The sequence below is a fragment of the Salvelinus sp. IW2-2015 genome, linkage group LG23 (assembly GCF_002910315.2).
Source record: "Salvelinus sp. IW2-2015 linkage group LG23, ASM291031v2, whole genome shotgun sequence".
Taxonomy (NCBI): domain Eukaryota; kingdom Metazoa; phylum Chordata; class Actinopteri; order Salmoniformes; family Salmonidae; genus Salvelinus; species Salvelinus sp. IW2-2015.
The window spans coordinates 30,313,507-30,329,983 of record NC_036863.1 but is presented as its reverse complement, the minus strand read 5'-3'; the positions used below and the strand labels follow the sequence as shown (position 1 = coordinate 30,329,983).

General features: G+C 45.2%; 2 protein-coding genes across 5 annotated transcripts in view; both read left to right on the top strand.

The window, feature by feature from the left end:
• Window positions 1-593: 593 nt before the first annotated feature.
• LOC111950061 (reticulon-1-A) lies at window positions 594-8,276 on the top strand. 2 transcript variants are annotated; one of them, XM_023967397.3, is made up of 7 exons: window positions 594-702; window positions 6,058-6,268; window positions 6,618-6,756; window positions 7,054-7,123; window positions 7,354-7,400; window positions 7,518-7,576; window positions 7,807-8,276. In XM_023967397.3, the coding sequence occupies exons 1-7, from the start codon at window positions 690-692 to the stop codon at window positions 7,919-7,921; spliced, it is 654 nt and encodes a 217-aa protein (XP_023823165.1). In that variant the 5' UTR covers window positions 594-689; the 3' UTR covers window positions 7,922-8,276. The 2 variants fall into 2 exon arrangements, with proteins under 2 accessions (XP_023823165.1, XP_023823164.1); XM_023967396.3 differs by lacking the exon at window positions 594-702 and adding an exon at window positions 754-847.
• Window positions 8,277-8,817: 541 nt separating this feature from the next.
• The window catches only part of LOC111950015 (ras-related protein Rab-4B-like), a 16,303-nt gene continuing 8,643 nt past the window's right edge, over window positions 8,818-16,477 (top strand). For all 3 annotated transcript variants that reach the window (XR_002875444.2, XM_023967345.2, XM_023967346.2), the window contains exons 1-3: window positions 8,818-8,966; window positions 9,306-9,386; window positions 10,695-10,809. Coding sequence is in view for 2 of the 3 variants with exons in the window: in XM_023967345.2 (XP_023823113.1) it covers window positions 8,951-8,966; window positions 9,306-9,386; window positions 10,695-10,809 (212 nt within the window). In the remaining variant the exon portion in view is untranslated. The remainder of the gene's footprint in view (window positions 8,967-9,305; window positions 9,387-10,694; window positions 10,810-16,477) is intronic.

Sequence of the window (16,477 nt, the reverse complement as noted above, 5' to 3'; positions counted from 1 at the left end):
ACAGCACAAAAAAATGTTGATTTGTGAGATTTATGTGAAAACGCATGATGATATAGCATTTATGATTTCATTTGTAATTTTGTAATAGAACACAGTAATGATGGGGAACCTTATTTTGTGTCTTCATGCGAGTGATTTTCCATATGAATGTAACATGAGGGATTTGTATTATTTTGGGTTTTGTATTCTTCAAATCCTAATCAATCAACCTGTAAATCCTATAAGGATTAAATGCCTATACATAAATACTAACCTCTGGTGTGATCTAATAGAGTGGTAGGCCTACTTTGAAAACCTGTTCCTTTGATTGACTGAGGGGTTTTGTTTTGCATAACAGACAGGCCAATGAACCAAGGATCTCTCTGGAGACCAAGGAACTGTCTGCACTAAAACACATACTGATGTCTCAGGTTCCCCAAGTTACTGTGAATGTGGTTTGTGTGTTAGTGTGTGTGGGTGTTTGTGTGTGTCTGTTGGTGTCTGTGCGTGTGCGTGTGCGTGTGTGCCCTCAAAGAGGGGGTATCCAATTGGCAGGATAAAAGTAGGCCAGCCGGGCCCTGTACTGCTGACAGGGATGGTAAGGACAAAAAAAGATCCTAGCGAGGGCCATAGGAGTGCAGGGGGTCTAGGAGATTAGTGAGCAGCAGAGTAAGCTAGTAGGGTGGTTTGCAGAGTGATCCGCTGCCGAAATGGCCACCAAAGGTAAGACGGTGTAAATGTGTGACTTTGCCTTAGGTAGACCTGGCCTCTGTGTATGGGCTGATGTGACCAGGAGGCTGTGGGACCAGTGAGAGGGGAGAAGGACTCCTCTGTGATCGCATGCCCACCTCAGGGGCTCTACTAATGGGTAGGTGGGCAGGAAGATTAGTTCTAATCAGGTCACTGATATAGGCAAAGAGACCTACAGTTAGTGGAGAGAGGGATAGACAACAAAAACAAAACAAGTTACTGACAGAATGGTGCTTAGCAAGCCTCTTTCTCCTGATCTGTCTTTGAGGAGTGATTACTCGTCAAATATTTTATCTGTCTTGGCTATGTTGGTGAATCATTATGGGCACAGCTGCTGGGTATTTAGGGTTAAGGGTTGGGCTCTAGGAGGGAACTCGGCTCTATCTGTGAAAGATTCCTGGATGTTAGTTTGAATCAGATAATTTCCCCTCTAGATTTACACTTGGACTCTTCAGCTTTACTGCAGATCTGCTGTGCGTTTGCACAATCTACTTAATGCATTGTGTATGCGTGTGTGTTTGTCTCCTAACTACCCGAAGAGGTCATGTGTTGTGAACAGAACCATAAATACAGTACATGTCTCTGTAAGCTATGTGTTGTGTACGTGTGGCATATGGAGTGGAGACCATATATCTTCAACTCGCCTGTTGACGTTTGTTAATTCAAGAAGCATATAGGGTACTGGTACTGTAGGCATTAGACACACAATAAACAAGCCATAAGTTCAAGTTTGTTTATTCGTCATATACTGGAGTACACAGCGCAATGATTTACACCACGAGTAACGATAACTTTGCTATATACACAGGGTACCTGTACCGAGTCGACTTGCAGGGGTACAAGGTAATTGAAGTAGATTTGTACATACAGTGCCTTCAGAAAGTATTCAGACCCCTTGACATTTTTTGTTAGGTTACAGCCTTATTCTAAAATGTATTAAATAATTTTTTCCCCCTCAACAATCTACACACAATACCCCATAATGGCAAAACAAAAACTGTTTTTTTAGAAATCTTTGCTAATTTATAAAAACCAAAAAACATAAATATCACATTTACATAAGTATTCAGACCTTTTACTCAGTACTTTGCTGAAGCACCTTTGGCAGCGATTACAGCCTCGAGTCTTCTTGTGTATGACGCTACAAGCTTGGCAAACCTGTATTTGTGGAGTTTCTCCCATTCTTCTCTGCAAATCCTCTCAAGCTCTGTCAGGTTGGATGAGGAGCGTCGCTGCACAGCTATTTTCAGGTCTCTCCAGAGATGTTCGATCGMGTTCAAGTTCGGGCTCTGGCTGGGCCACTCAAGGACATTCAGAAACTTGTCCCGAAGCCGCTCGTGCATTGTCTTGGCTGTGTGCTTAGGGTTGTTGTCCTATTGGAAGATTAACTTTCGCCCCAGTCCTGAGTGCTCTGGAGCAGGTTTTCATCAAGGATCTCTCTGTACTTTGCTCCGTTCATCTTTCCCTCAATCCTGACTTGTCTCCCAGTCCCTGCCGCTGAAAAACATCCCCCAGCATGATGCTGCCACCACCATGCTTCACCGTAGGGATGAGGTCAGGTTTACTTCCAGACGTGACGCTTGGCATTCAGGCCAAAGAGTTCAATCTTGGTTTCATCAGACTAGAGAATCTTGTTTCTCAGGGTCTGAGAGWCTTTAGGTGCCTTTTGGCAAACTCCAAGTGGGCTGTCATGTGCCTTTTACTGAGGAGTGGCTTCCGTCTGGCCACTCTACCGTAAAGGCCTGATTGGTGGAGTGCTGCAGAGATGGTTGTCCTTCTGGAAGTTTCTCCCATCTCCACAGAGGAACTCTAGAGCTCTGTCAGAGTGACCATCGGGTTCTTGGTCACCTCCCTGACTAAGGCCCTTCTCACCCGATTGCTCAGTTTAGTAGGRCAGACAGCTCTAGGAAGAGTCTTGGGGTTTCCAAACTTCTTCCGTTTAACAATGATGGAGGCCACTGTGTTCTTGGGGACCTTCAATGCTGCAGAAATGTTTTGGTACCCTTCCCCAGATCTGTGCCACGACACAATCCTGCCACAAGTCTTCTTTAGTATGACTCTACAAGCTTGGCACAATCCTGTCTCTGAGCTCTATGGACAATTCCATCGACCTCATGGCTTGGTTTTTGCTCTGACATGCACTGTCAACTGTTGGACCTTATATAGACAGACTCCAATGAAGTTGTAGAAACATCTCAAGGATGATCAATGGAAACAGGATGCACCTGAGCTCAATTTCGAGTTTCATAACAAAGGGTTTGAATATTTATATAGATCAATTAGTAGATTACTGAGGATTTGTTTTTCTCATCCATTTTAGAATAAGGCTGTAACGTAAGAAAATGTGGAAAAAGTCAAGGGATCTTTGTCTTGCTGACGTTGAGGGAGTTGCTGTCTGATCGTCGTCGGTGATCAGGCCTACCACCGTTGTGTCCTTAGCAAACATAATGATGGTGTTGGAGTCGTGCGCAGCCACACAGTTGTGGGTGAACAGGGAGTACAGGATGGGACTAATAACGCACCCCTGAGGGGCCCCCCATGTCAGCGTGGCAGATGTGTTGTTGCCTACCCTCTCCACCTGGGGGAGGGCCATCAGGAACTCCAAGATCCATTTGCAGAGGGAGGTGTTTAGTAATTTCATGGCTACAGATGTGAGTGCTACGCTAGGCGTTCTTGGGCACAGAGACTATGGTAGTCTGCTTGAAACATGTAGGTATTACAGACTGGTTCAGGGAGAGGTTGAAAATGTTAGTGAAGACACTTGCCAGCTGGGTACGCATGCTCTGAGTACGCGTCCTGGTAACCTATCTGGCCCTGCGGTCTTGTGAATGTTAACCTATTTACAGGACTTACTCACATCGGCTACAGAGATCACACAGTCATCCGGAYCAGCTGGTGATCTCAATCATGGTTCAGTGTTGCTTGCCTCGAAGCAAGCATAGAAGGCATTTAGCTTGTCTGGTAGGCTAGCATCACTGGGAAGCTAGCGGCTGTGTTTCCATTTGTAATTCGTGATAGTTTGCAAGCCCTGCCACATCCGACAAGCGTCAGCTGGTGTAGTAAGATTTGATCTTAGTCCTGTATTGACGCTTTGCCTGTTTGATGGTTCGTCGGAGGGTGAAGCGGGATTTCTTATAAGCGTCCAGATCAGTGTCCCAGTCCTTGAAAGCGGCAACTTTAGCCTTTAGCTCAGTACAGATGTTGCCTGGAATCCATGGGTTCTGATTGGATATGGTACGCACGTTCACTGTGGGGACGACTTCGTTGATGCATTTATTAATGAAGCCGGTGGCTGATGTGGTAAACTCCTGAATGTAATCGAAGGAATCCCGGAACATATTCCAGTCTATGCCAGCGAAACAGTCCTGCAGCTTATTGTGTGCATCACTGGTACGTCCTGTTTGAATTTCTTCTTGTAAGCAGGAATCAGAAAAATATGATAAAATAAAAACTCAGTGACATCAAATAGAACAGAATATAATTAAGCAATAAGGCCCGAGGGGGTATGGAGTATGGCCAGTATACTACGGCTAAGGGCTGTTCTTATGCACGACGCAATGCGGAATGCTTGGATACAGCCCTTAGTCGTGCTTTATTGGCCATACTGTATACCACAAAGCCCTGAGGTGCCGTATTGCTGAATTATATTTTTGCTAAATTACTACTCTATTTGATCTCATTGAGTTTTATTTGATCAAATAAACAGGTTACCAATGTAATTAGAACAGTAAACAAGCGTTTTGCGTCATACCAATGGTATATTTAAGCAATAAGGCCCGAGTAGGTCTGGTACATGGCCAATATATCACGGTCTTCAACTAATCAGCATTCAGGGCTCGAACCACCCAGTTTATAATGTATGTTATAAACTGGGTGGTTCGAGTCCTGAAGGCTGATTGGCTGAAAGCTGTGGTATATCAGACCGTATACCACGGGTGACAAAACATTTATTTTTACTGCTCTAATTACATTGGTAACCAGTTTATAATAGCAATAGGGCACCTCGGGATTTGTAGTATATGGCTAATATACCACGGCTAAGAGCTGTATACAGGCACTCTGCGCTGTGTCGTGCATAAGAACAGTCCTTAGCCGATGCGTATTGGCCATTTACCACACCCCCTTGGGGCTTATTGCTTAAATATACCATAGCTTTCAGACAATCAYCATCCAGGAGCCAAACTAGATAATATAATATAATACAAGAATGCACTCAATGAATTAAGARGGCTATTAACAAAATGTGCTGGGGATATCTCCTTTGTAACTCCCTTGTTGTCCTCCTTTAATCCACACTGTCAGTGTTCAGCTAATGTAATTGACATATTTCATACTTGTATTGCCAAKAGTCAGGGCTGAGGCAATGGTATCACTGCCCAATGATGTAACTTGTTACTTAATTATCAAAGACATGTTGCATTTATCCCTTGTTTGACCACAGCATTCACCACAGTTCCAATATTACAAAAAATAATCCTGCAGTATTAGGAAACGTGAATTATTATGTGGATTATAATTAATGGACATTTTTGAAGGTGTTGATACATTTTCGGTGAGGGAAAATCAAGTCTGAAATTTCAAAGTGGAAATTACAAACTTCAGATGCCTTTTTAAACCTCAAATACACTACAAGTTTTAAATTTCCTGCGGAAAAGTTCATCTGCAACAGGGTGGTCAAATTAAAATCCTACATTTGTAGATCACCACCAATCTGGAATAAATATCTAACAAATTAAGACAGCCCAGCTGAAAACAAACACATTAAATATCTAAGATAGACCACTTCTCTTTCCATCTATCTATATACATAAGTCTCTTTTCCTTCCAGACATCAGATGAGCTCAATTGCTCTCCATAAAATTGTACGATCTTAATTTGAGCACTCTTTAGTTGCTGAGAATTTATCTGCACAGCAGGAAATACAAACATGTAGTGTATTCAAAGTTTAAAAAGGCTTCTAAAGTTTATAATTTCCACTTTAAAATATCAGACTTGATTTGCCCTAACGAAAAATGTCTCAACCCCTACAAAAAATGTTCATTAAGTTTAATCCACATAATYATTAACATTTCCTGTTGCTGCAAGATTATTTTCCTGCTGTTGCAAACTAGCTCAAATTAAGCTCCTACATCTGTAAATCGCTCATCCAGATCAGTCTGAGTACCAGCCCCGGCATCCACACTTATTCATCTGTACGACTCATCTATCTCTCCCTTCCATTCACTTGTTGTCCTCCACCACTTACTGATTAATTCATTAATGAATGGATGGATGAATGAATGTATGAATGATCTATACACACTCCATCCTCTCTCTGTCTCTCTGCAGTAGTGGATCTGATCTACTGGCGAGACGTGGGGAAGACAGGGCTGGTGTTCACAGGGCTGGTGATAGGGCTGGCCAGCCTGTTCCAGCTCAGTGCCATCACCGTGCTGTCCTACCTGTGTATGGCCATCATGTGTCTCACCTTCCCCCTACGCCTCTACTACAAACTCCTAGAGCTGATACGGAAGAACCCTGAAGGAGTTCACCCCTTCCAGTGAGTACAGTTTACAGCAGTTACCATGCTCTAGTTTATATATAGAGAGAGATATCATTTCACCCTAACAGCCATCTGTGTACACGCACGCACGCACGCACGCACGCACGCACGCACGCACGCACGCACGCACACACGCACAAACACACACACACACCACACACACACACACACACACACACACACACACACACACACACACACACACACACACACACACACACACACACACACAAACAGCCATCTGTGTATGGCTCTATGCATCTGTTGGTAGAAAATGCTTCTTGTAAACTAGGGATGTGTGCGTGTGCGTGTGCGTGTGTGCGTGTGTGCGTGTGTGTGGTACCAGGTCTTATATAGGAGACGACAGCTCTCTGACAGATGAGGAGACGGTGTTGGTGGTGGAGGAAGTGGTGCTGAMGATTGCCTTCGCCGTCACAGAGATCAAACGCCTGCTCTTRATCGGCAGCATCATGGACTCCATCAAGGTCAGGAGCCACTGTCAATGTCCCTCTGAAAACGCAAAAAAACTCTGTGTATTACTGTAATTATGTACTGTAAAATATGTGTAGGGATTGGGGAAGAAGCTAAAGGTTGAAGTCACACATTCACCAGCACTTGAGTCAGAKAACATAACTGGTCCTCCTGAGGGCTTAAATCAGCAATTGGACAGATGCAATATATACAATACATCAACAAAACATATACATTGCTTCGTAAACTCACATGCTATCTATACCTATTCCAAACAATGACAATCTAAACAAATGTTTTTCTGTTGTCAGTTTGTGTTGCTGCTGTGCGTGTTGGTCTATGTGGGCATCACGACCAACGGACTGACCCTGGTGATAGTTGGTGAGACCATTCTGATCCACCTCTCTATCTTAGTGTCTTACACCACACCATCCTACAGCACTACCCTCATACATGATTATGCTCTAATACCATAACATGCTACATTGCTCTCTCTGTTTCATTCATACTTCACTTTACCCCATCACCTCTGATCTGTCATCAAGCTATATGTAAATAATGTCTGTGAACATAGTTTGTTGATCTGATTTCCTTCACTGTCTCTTTCACAGGTGTCATCTGTGTTTTCTCTCTTCCTCTATTCTACAAACAAATGCAGGTGAGGCAAAGAGCTCCTGCTGTTCACAGACTCTGCTTGTAGATAATTATAATGTAATCCACATTACAGCAGCAACCAAAGGACTGTGTTTAATATGCACTTGTGTTTCGGTGACAGGGTCGGATGAAGAGGATTGGCAAAGCGGTCAACGGCCTCCTGAGGAAAATCAAAAGCTTGTAAGTGCTGAACAAGCCTGTTGAAATGACTAATATGACTGTTTTAATTTTTCATATGGCTAATTTCCTCACTAAACCCTACAGGGACATTTAATATTATGTTCTTTAAAACATTCAGGTCACAATAACCCAGCAACTATGCTCAACACATTATAAATATCTCGTCATTTTTGACGCAGTATAAAATAACTGATTTCCCTCTTTTGACACTTTCATTTTTGTATTTGCAGGTTTAAGAGGTTGTGCAGTATGCTGAGACCCTCTACTGCGGCTAAACCTGCTCCAACCACCACCCTGGCCCCGGTGCCAGCCCTGGCCCCAAAACACAAACAAAAGTCAAAGTGATAAGACAGAGAAAGGGGGATCTATGGGAAAAGAGGGGGGTRATTCATAGTCTTATCAGACCACCTGGGATTAGGGGCTGGGAAACTCTGACAAGGGGGGAGGGGTACAAGGACCTCATGGGGGTGTGACGGGAGGGGGTACAAGGACCTCATGGGGGTGTGAGTGTTCTTTGGAAGGCTACTGGTGTTTTATATTTCCATTTTCCCATTGTGGTGTCTGTGAATGGGAACAAGATTTCAAATCCAGTGTTTGGTGTTGGTACACTAAAGATGTTTACAGACAAATGTAATGTTTATATGGGAGGGAATTTTCAGTCAAATCTAAAAGACAACTAGTTCACCTTGGGGGGGGGGGGGGGGGGGGTTATACCACAGAACACTTGCCATCTTAAGACCACACAGGGTGAATACTGGCCATCTGACCACATGCCTTATAATTTACTTTGGAAGTGCACTCAAAGCGTAAGAATGGGTGAATGGGTGCATATTCAATGATTGGTGCTTACTCAAAAGTGTCATTAAACTGCATTGTTCCCTTTTTCTTGATTTTTGCTTAAATTGTTGAATAAATGTTTAGTACATGTTTGAACCTTCTGAAACTGCTCCCATCAATTAATATTTTTTGACACCTCAGTATGTCACTTTCAAAGGAAGCACAAACACACATTACATACTCAGGCCTATTACACTGATTATTCATCAATTTAAATAATTCTACAATTATATATGCCTAAATAAATATCAGAAACATAACAGAATTCATGTTATCATCTCACTGAGAGTAAAATATTGATCCAAAATGCTACAAGCGACAAAGCCTACAGTCCATGATGTGTGCCCTTCTTCTACAAATAATTTTACGTAGCTAGAGCGTCGCAATTGTCGTCATCACGTGCGTCTGTCTTGGATGGCAAAACAATTTATGTGGATGAACCCTTCTGATTAAACGGGATTTGTGGCAATTTTTCATAAGCCAATAAGTTCTTTATTGACATTTCATCACTCGAAGAGCTTCAATCCATCAAAGGAAATGACAGAAAGATATGGTAAGCAAGCAATATTTGGCGTCACTATATGCTATGCGGGTTGTTCTTTCGTCTGGGATAAGAAACAAGATGAAGCTTGTAGGCTAGACAGCCGCCTATAGCTAGCAACTTAGTAAACATTACTTGTCAGTCTATAAGATAGTTAGCTAGTTCTCTAGATATGTAACACTCGTCGTCAGGAACCTTAACCACTGCTTCTGTTTGATTTGTGAGAAAAAGACATAGCGACTTTCAACGTCTCTGCTCTTGGCTGCTTCCATGTGGTCAGTCTGTTGTAACGTTAGTCGTGTGATGTAGTAAATGTGTAATCATCATTTCTTCTCCTTCGTTCTTTTCCAGATTTCCTTTTTAAATTCTTGGTGATTGGAAGTGCGGGATCAGGGAAATCCTGTCTTCTCCATCAATTTATAGAAAACAAGTGTAAGTGAAATTGTTATTAAATTGATAACTTCCAGAAACAGTATATGCACGTCTTAAAGATCACTGCCCTCATGGAGATGGCACTGTAATGTTATATTATGGCGCCGTAATGTTATATTATGYCACTGTAATGTTATATTATGGCACTGTAATGTTATAGTAGGGTACTGTAATGTTATAGTAGGGTACTGTAATGTTCTATTGGGGTACAGTAATGTTATAGTAGGGTACTGTAATGTTATAGTAGGGTACTGTAATGTTATAGTAGGGTACTGTAATGTTATAGTAGGGTACTGTAATGTGATAGTGGGGTACTGTAATGTTATAGTAGGGTACTGTAATGTTATAGTACTGTAATGTTCTATTAGGGTACTGTAATGTTATAGTACGGTACTGTACTGTCATGTTATAGTACTGTAATGTTATAGTATGGTACTGTAATATTATGGTAATGTTATAGTAGGGTACTGTAATGGTATGGTAATGTTATAGTAGGGTACTATAATGGTATGGTAATGTTATAGTAGGGTACTATGATGTTATAGTAGGTTACTGTAATGTTATAGTACTGTAATGTTATAGTAGGGTACTATAATGATATAGTAGGGTACTGTAATGTTATAGTAGGTTACTGTAATGTTATAGTAGGGTACTGTAATGGTATAGTAGGGTACTGTAATGGTATAGTAGGTTACTGTAATGTTATAGTACTGTAATGTTATAGTAGGGTACTGTAATGGTATGGTAGGGTACTGTAATGTTATAGTAGGGTACTGTAATGGTATGGTAGGGTATGTATGTTATAGTAGAGTACTGTAATGTTATTAGTACTGTAATGTTATAGTAGGGTACTGTAATGTTATAGTACTGTAATGGTATGGTAGGTGTAACTGTAAATGTTATAGTAGGGTAATGTTATAGTACTGTAATGTTATAGTCGGGTATGTAATGTTATAGTATGGTACTGTAATGTTATGGTACTGTAATGTTCTATTAGGGTACTGTAATGTTATAGTAGGGTACTGTAATGTTCTATTATGGTACTGTAATGTTCTATTAGGGTACTGTAATGTTATATTATGGCACTGTAATGTTATATTATGGTACTGTAATGTTATATTATGGTACTGTAATCAGTAGGGTACTGATTGGTATATTCACTAGTATCACTACCACGTTTTTGGATATGTTTACTCTACATTTACATTAGGCTGTATGAGACAACATTAAATATGCCAGCAAAGCTTCTCTACCACCACGTGCAACAGAGTATGTTTTGTTTTGTGTTGTCTGTTCTGTCTCATGTAGTCAAGCAGGACTCCAGCCACACCATCGGAGTGGAGTTTGGCTCCCGGGTGGTAATGGTCGCTGGCAAGACGGTCAAGCTGCAGATCTGGGACACAGCTGGACAGGAGCGATTCCGGTAGGTAGCTCTAATTAACAGGATGCTTGTTATCTGATATCTCAGCAGGATGTTCATTTGATCAAATCAAATGTTATTAGTCACATGCGCCGAATACAACCTTACAGTGAAATGCTTACTTACGAGCCCCTAACCAACAAAGAAAATACAGCCTGGTATAGAGGTCCTGGATGGCAGGAAGCTTTGCCCCAGTGATGTACTGGGCCGTACGCACTACCCTCTGTAGTGGCTTGCGGTCGGAGGCCACGGAGGCCGAGCACTTGCCATACCAGGCGGTGACGCAATCAGTCAGGATGCTCTCGATGGTGCAGCTGTAGAACCTTTTGAGGATCTGAGGACCCATGCCAAATCTTTTCAGTCTCCTGAGGGGAATAGGTTTTGTCGTGCCCTCTTCACTACTGTCTTGGTGTGCTTGGACCATGTTAGTTTGTCGMGGCCCCTGTGTTGAGGATCAGTGTGGCGGATGTGTTGTTACCTACCCTTACCAACTTGGGGTGGCCTGTCAGAAAGTCCAGGATCCAGTTGCAGAGGAAGGTGTTTAGTCCCAGGGTCCTTAGCTTATTGAGGGCACTATGGTGTTGAACGCTGAGCTGTAGTCAATGAATAGCATTCTAAACATAGGTGTACTTTTTGTCCAGGTGGGAAAGGGCAGTGTGGAGTGCAATAGAAATTGCATCATCTGTGGATCTGTTAGGACAGTATGCAAGTTGGAGTGAGTCTAGGGTTTCTGGGATAATGGTGTTCATGTGAGCCATGATCAGCCTTTCAAAGCACTTTATGGCTACAGAAGTGAGTGRTATGGGTRGGTAGTCATTTAGGCAGGTTACCTTAGTGTTCTTGTGCACAGGGACTATGGTGGTCTGCTTAAACATGTTGATATTACAGACTCGGACAAGGAGAGGTTGAAAATGTCATTGAAGACACCTGCCAGTTGGTCTGCGAATGCTCGCAGTACACGTCCTGGTAATCTGTCTTTCCCTGCGGCCTTGTGAATGTTGACCTGTTTTAAGGTCTTACTCACATTGGCTGCAGAGAGCATGATCACACAGTCTTCCAGAACAGCTGGTGCTCTCATGCATGTTTCAGTGTTATTTGCCTCGAAGCGAGCATAGAAGTAGTTTAGCTCGTCTGGTAGGCTCGTGTCACTGGGCAGTTCTCGGCTGTGCTTCCCTTTGTAGTCTGTAATGGTTTGCAAGCCCTGCCACATCCGACGAGCGTTGGAGCCGGTGTAGTACGTTTCGATCTTAGTCCTGTATTGACGATTTGCCTGTTTGATGGTTCGTCGGACGGCATAGCGGGATTTCTTATAAGCTTCCGGGTTAGAGTCCCGCTCCTTGAAAGCGGCAGCTCTAGCCTTTAGCTCAGTGCGGATGTTGCTTGTAATCCATGGTTTATGGTTGGGGTTTGTACGTACGGTCACTGTGGGGACAACGTCATCGATGCACTTATTGATGAAGCCAATGACTGATGTGGTGTACTCCTCAATGTAATCGAAGGAATCCCGGACATATTCCAGTCTGTGCTAGCAAATCAGGCCTGTAGCTTTGCATCTGCTTCATCTGACCACTTTTTTATTAATTGAGTCACTGGTGCTTCCTGCTTTAATGCACACATCTAAAAGTAAAAGGGATTTAATATAGAGGTCGACCGATTATGATTTTTCAACGCCGATACCGATTATTGGAGGACCAAAAAAAGCCGATACCGATTAATCGGCCAATTTTTATTTATTAATTAATTTGTAATAATGACAATTACAACAATACTGAATGAACACTTATTTTACTTAATATAATCATCAATAATATCAATTTAGCCTCAAATAAATAATGAAACATGTTCGAATTGGTTTAAATAATGCAAAAACAAAGTGTTGGAGAAGAAAGTAAAACTGCAATATGTGCCATGTAAAAAAGCTAACGTTTAAGTTCCTTGCTCAGAACATGTGTAAGGCCTGGGTGTCGGAGTGGAAGTCAAGCGCAGGCAACAGCAGGTGCAATAACCAATATGTTCTTTAATGAACATGTAGAAAACTAGGCCACCCAACTAACACACTGGGTGACCACTTAAACAACCCCAAGACACGGGGAATACGAAAACAGTACAGCAAACACGATGCACGAAACAAACACCACCACTTACAAACAAACAATCCCGCACAAAGAAACGTGTATGCGGTGATTAAATAAGCCCAACTAATTAACCCTCATACAAACAGGTGCGCCCAATAAACACATAGGGAGGGGAGAAAAGGATCAGTGGCAGCTAATAGGCCGGTGACGACGACCGCCGAACGCCACCCGAACGGGAAGGAGAGCCTGCCTCGGTCGAAGTCGTGACAGTACCCCTCTGACGCGCGGCTCCCGCAGCGCGCCGACACCGGCCTCGAGGTCGACCCGGAGGACGAGGTGCAGGGCGATCCGGATGGAGGCGATGGAAAATCCCTCAGCATAGACGGATCCAAAAATGTCCCCCACCGGTACCCAGCACCTCTCCTCCGGACCGTAGCCCTCCCAGTCCACCGAGGTACTGCAGGCCCTCACCCGGCGTCTCGAGTCCAGAATGGCCCGTATCGTGTACGCCGGGGACCCCTCGATGTCCAGAGGGGGAGGAGGACCTCCGTACTCACCGTCCTGCAGGGGACCAGCTACCACCGGCCTGAGGAGAGACACATGAAACGAGGGGTTAATACGATAATAGGAAGGGAGTTGTAAATGATAACACCTCGTTTATTCTCCTCAGGACTTTGAAGGGCCCTAACACTGCGGACCCAGCTTCCGGCAGGGCAAGCGGAGGGGCAGGTTCGGGTCGAGAGCCAGACCCTGTCCCCGGTACAAACACGGGGGCCTCACTGCGGTGGCGGTCAGCACTCCTCTTCTGCCGTCCACTAGCTTGTTGAAGTGATTCCTGGACGGCTATCCATGTCTCCTTGGAGCGCTGCACCCATTCCTCCACCGCAGAGCCTCGGTCTGGCTCGGATGCCATGGTGCCAGGACCGGCTGGTACCCCAATACACACTGAAAGGGGGACATGTTAGTAGAGGAGTGGCGTAGTGAGTTCTGGGCCATTTCGGCCCAGGGAATGTATCTCGCCCACTCCCCTGGCCGGTCCTGACAATACGACCGCAGAAACCTACCCACTCCTGGTTCACTCTCTCCACCTGCCCATTACTCTCAGGGTGATAACCGGAGGTAAGGCTGACCGAGACCCCCAACCGCTCCATAAACGCCCTCCATACTCGGGACGTGAATTGGGACCCCGATCAGAAACAATGTCCTCCGCACCCCGTAGTGCCGGAAGACGTGGGTGAATAATGCCTCCGCAGTCTGTAGGGCTGTAGGAATACCGGGCAACGGAGGAGACGACAGGACTTCGAGAACCGATCCACAATCACCAGTACCGTAGTGTTCCCCTGAGACGGGGAAGATCGGTCAGAAAATCTACGGACAGGTGCGACCAAGGCCGTTTGTGGAACGGGAGGGGTTGTAACTTCCCTCTAGGAAGGTGCCTAGGAGCCTTACTCTGGGCGCATACCGAACAGGAGGAAACATAAACCCTAACGTCTCTTGCCAAGGTAGGCCACCAAATACCTTCCCCGAAGGCTCCCCACTGTCCTCTTCACCCCAGGGTGACCCGAGGAGGGTAGAACATGAGCCCACCGAATCAATTTGTCCCGGACACCAAGCGGCACGTACTTCCGCCCACCGGACACTGAGGAGGAGCGGGTTCCGCCCGTAACGCCCGCTCGATGTCCGAGTCCACTTCCCACACCACTGGTGCTATCAGCCTAGAGGCGGGAAGGATGGGAGTGGGTTCGGTGGGCCGATCGTCCGAGTCGTAAAAACGGGACAGTGCATCCGCCTTTACGTTCTGGGACCCGGTCTATACGTTAAGGTAAACTGGAATCGGGTAAAGAACATGGCCCCTTGCTTGACGTGGATTCAGTCTCCTGGCTGCCCGAATATACTCCAGATTCTGGTGGTCGGTCCAGATGAGAAAAGGTGCTTAGCCCCTCAAGCCAGTGTCTCCACACCTTCAGGGCACTGACCACTGCTAAACAACTCCCGGTCCCCCACATCATAGTTACGCTCCGCTGGGCTGAGCTTCTTCGAGAAGAAAGCACAGGGGTGGAGTTTTGGTGGCGTACCAGAGCGCTGTGATAGCACGGCACCTACCAGCCTCGGACGCGTCCACCTCCACTATGAATGCTAGAGAGGGATCCGGATGTGCCAACACGGGCGCATCCGTGAACAGCGCCTTCAACCTGTTGAAAGCTCCGTCCGCTTTTGCTGACCACTGCAAACGCACCGGACCCCCCTTTAGCAGTGAGGTAATAGAGCTGCCACCTGGCCAAAACCCGGATAAACCTCCGGTAGTAGTTGGCAAAAACCAAAAACCGCTGCACTTCTTTTACCGTGGTCGGAGTCGGCCAATTACGCACGGCCTTAATGCGGTCACTCCCTACCACCACGCCCGAGGTGGAAATGCGATAACCCAGAAAAGAGACGGCTCGTTTGGAGAACACATCACTTCTCAGCCTTGACATATAGGTCATGCTCCAGTAGTCTACCAAGCACCTTGCGTACCAGAGACACATGCGCGGCGTAAGTGGCTGAGTAGATCAGAATGTCATCGATATAAACAACCACTCCCTGCCCGTGCAGGTCCCTGAGAATATCGTCTACAAAGGATTGGAAAACGGCTGGAGCATTCTTTAACCCATACGGCATGACGCAGTACTCATAATGGCCCGATGTGGTACTAAATGCGGTTTTCCACTCGTCTCCTTTCCGAATACGCACCAGACTATACGCGCTCCTGAGATCCAATTTTGTGAAGAACTGCGCTCCGTGAAATGATTCCATTGCCGTAGCAATGAGAGGTAGTGGGTAACTAAACCCCACTGTGATGGCATTTAACGCTCTATAATCAATACACGGACGCAAACCTCCTCCTTTTTCTTCACAAAAAAGAAACTCGAGGAGGCGGGTGAGATGGAGGACCGAATGTACCCCTGTCCAGAGACTCAAGTGACATATGTCTCCATAGCCCCGTCTCCTCTGGGACAATGGGTACACGTGACTCTTGGGAAGCGCAGCGTCTACCTGGAGATCTATCGCACAATCCCTTCCCGGTCGATAAGGTGGTAATTTAGTCGCTTTCTTTTTACTGAAAGCGATTGCCAAATCGGCAACTCGGGGGAATGCGCACCGTGGAACCCTGGTCTGGACTTTCCACCGACGTGGCACCGATGGAAACTCCCAAACACCTTCCAGAACACTCCTTTGACCACCCCTGGAGAACCCCCTGTTTCCACGAAATTTTAGGATTGTGCCGGGCCAGCCAGGGAATCCCTAGTACCACCGGAAACGCAGGCGAATCAATAATATAAAAGCTAATACGCTCCTTATGATTCCCCTGCGTCACCATGTCCAGGGGAACCGTTGTCTCCCTGACCACCCCTGACCCTAATGGCCGGCTTCTCTAGGGAGTGCACGGGAAAGGGAGAATCTATCGGCACAAGCGGAACCCGTAACCTAAGAGCGAGTCGCCGATCCATAAAGTTCCCAGCTGCGCCTGAATCGACTAGCGCCCTATGCTGGGAAGAGGGGAAAAATTTAAGGAAAAAAATCAAGACAAACATGTGACTAACAGGGGGTTCTGGTGA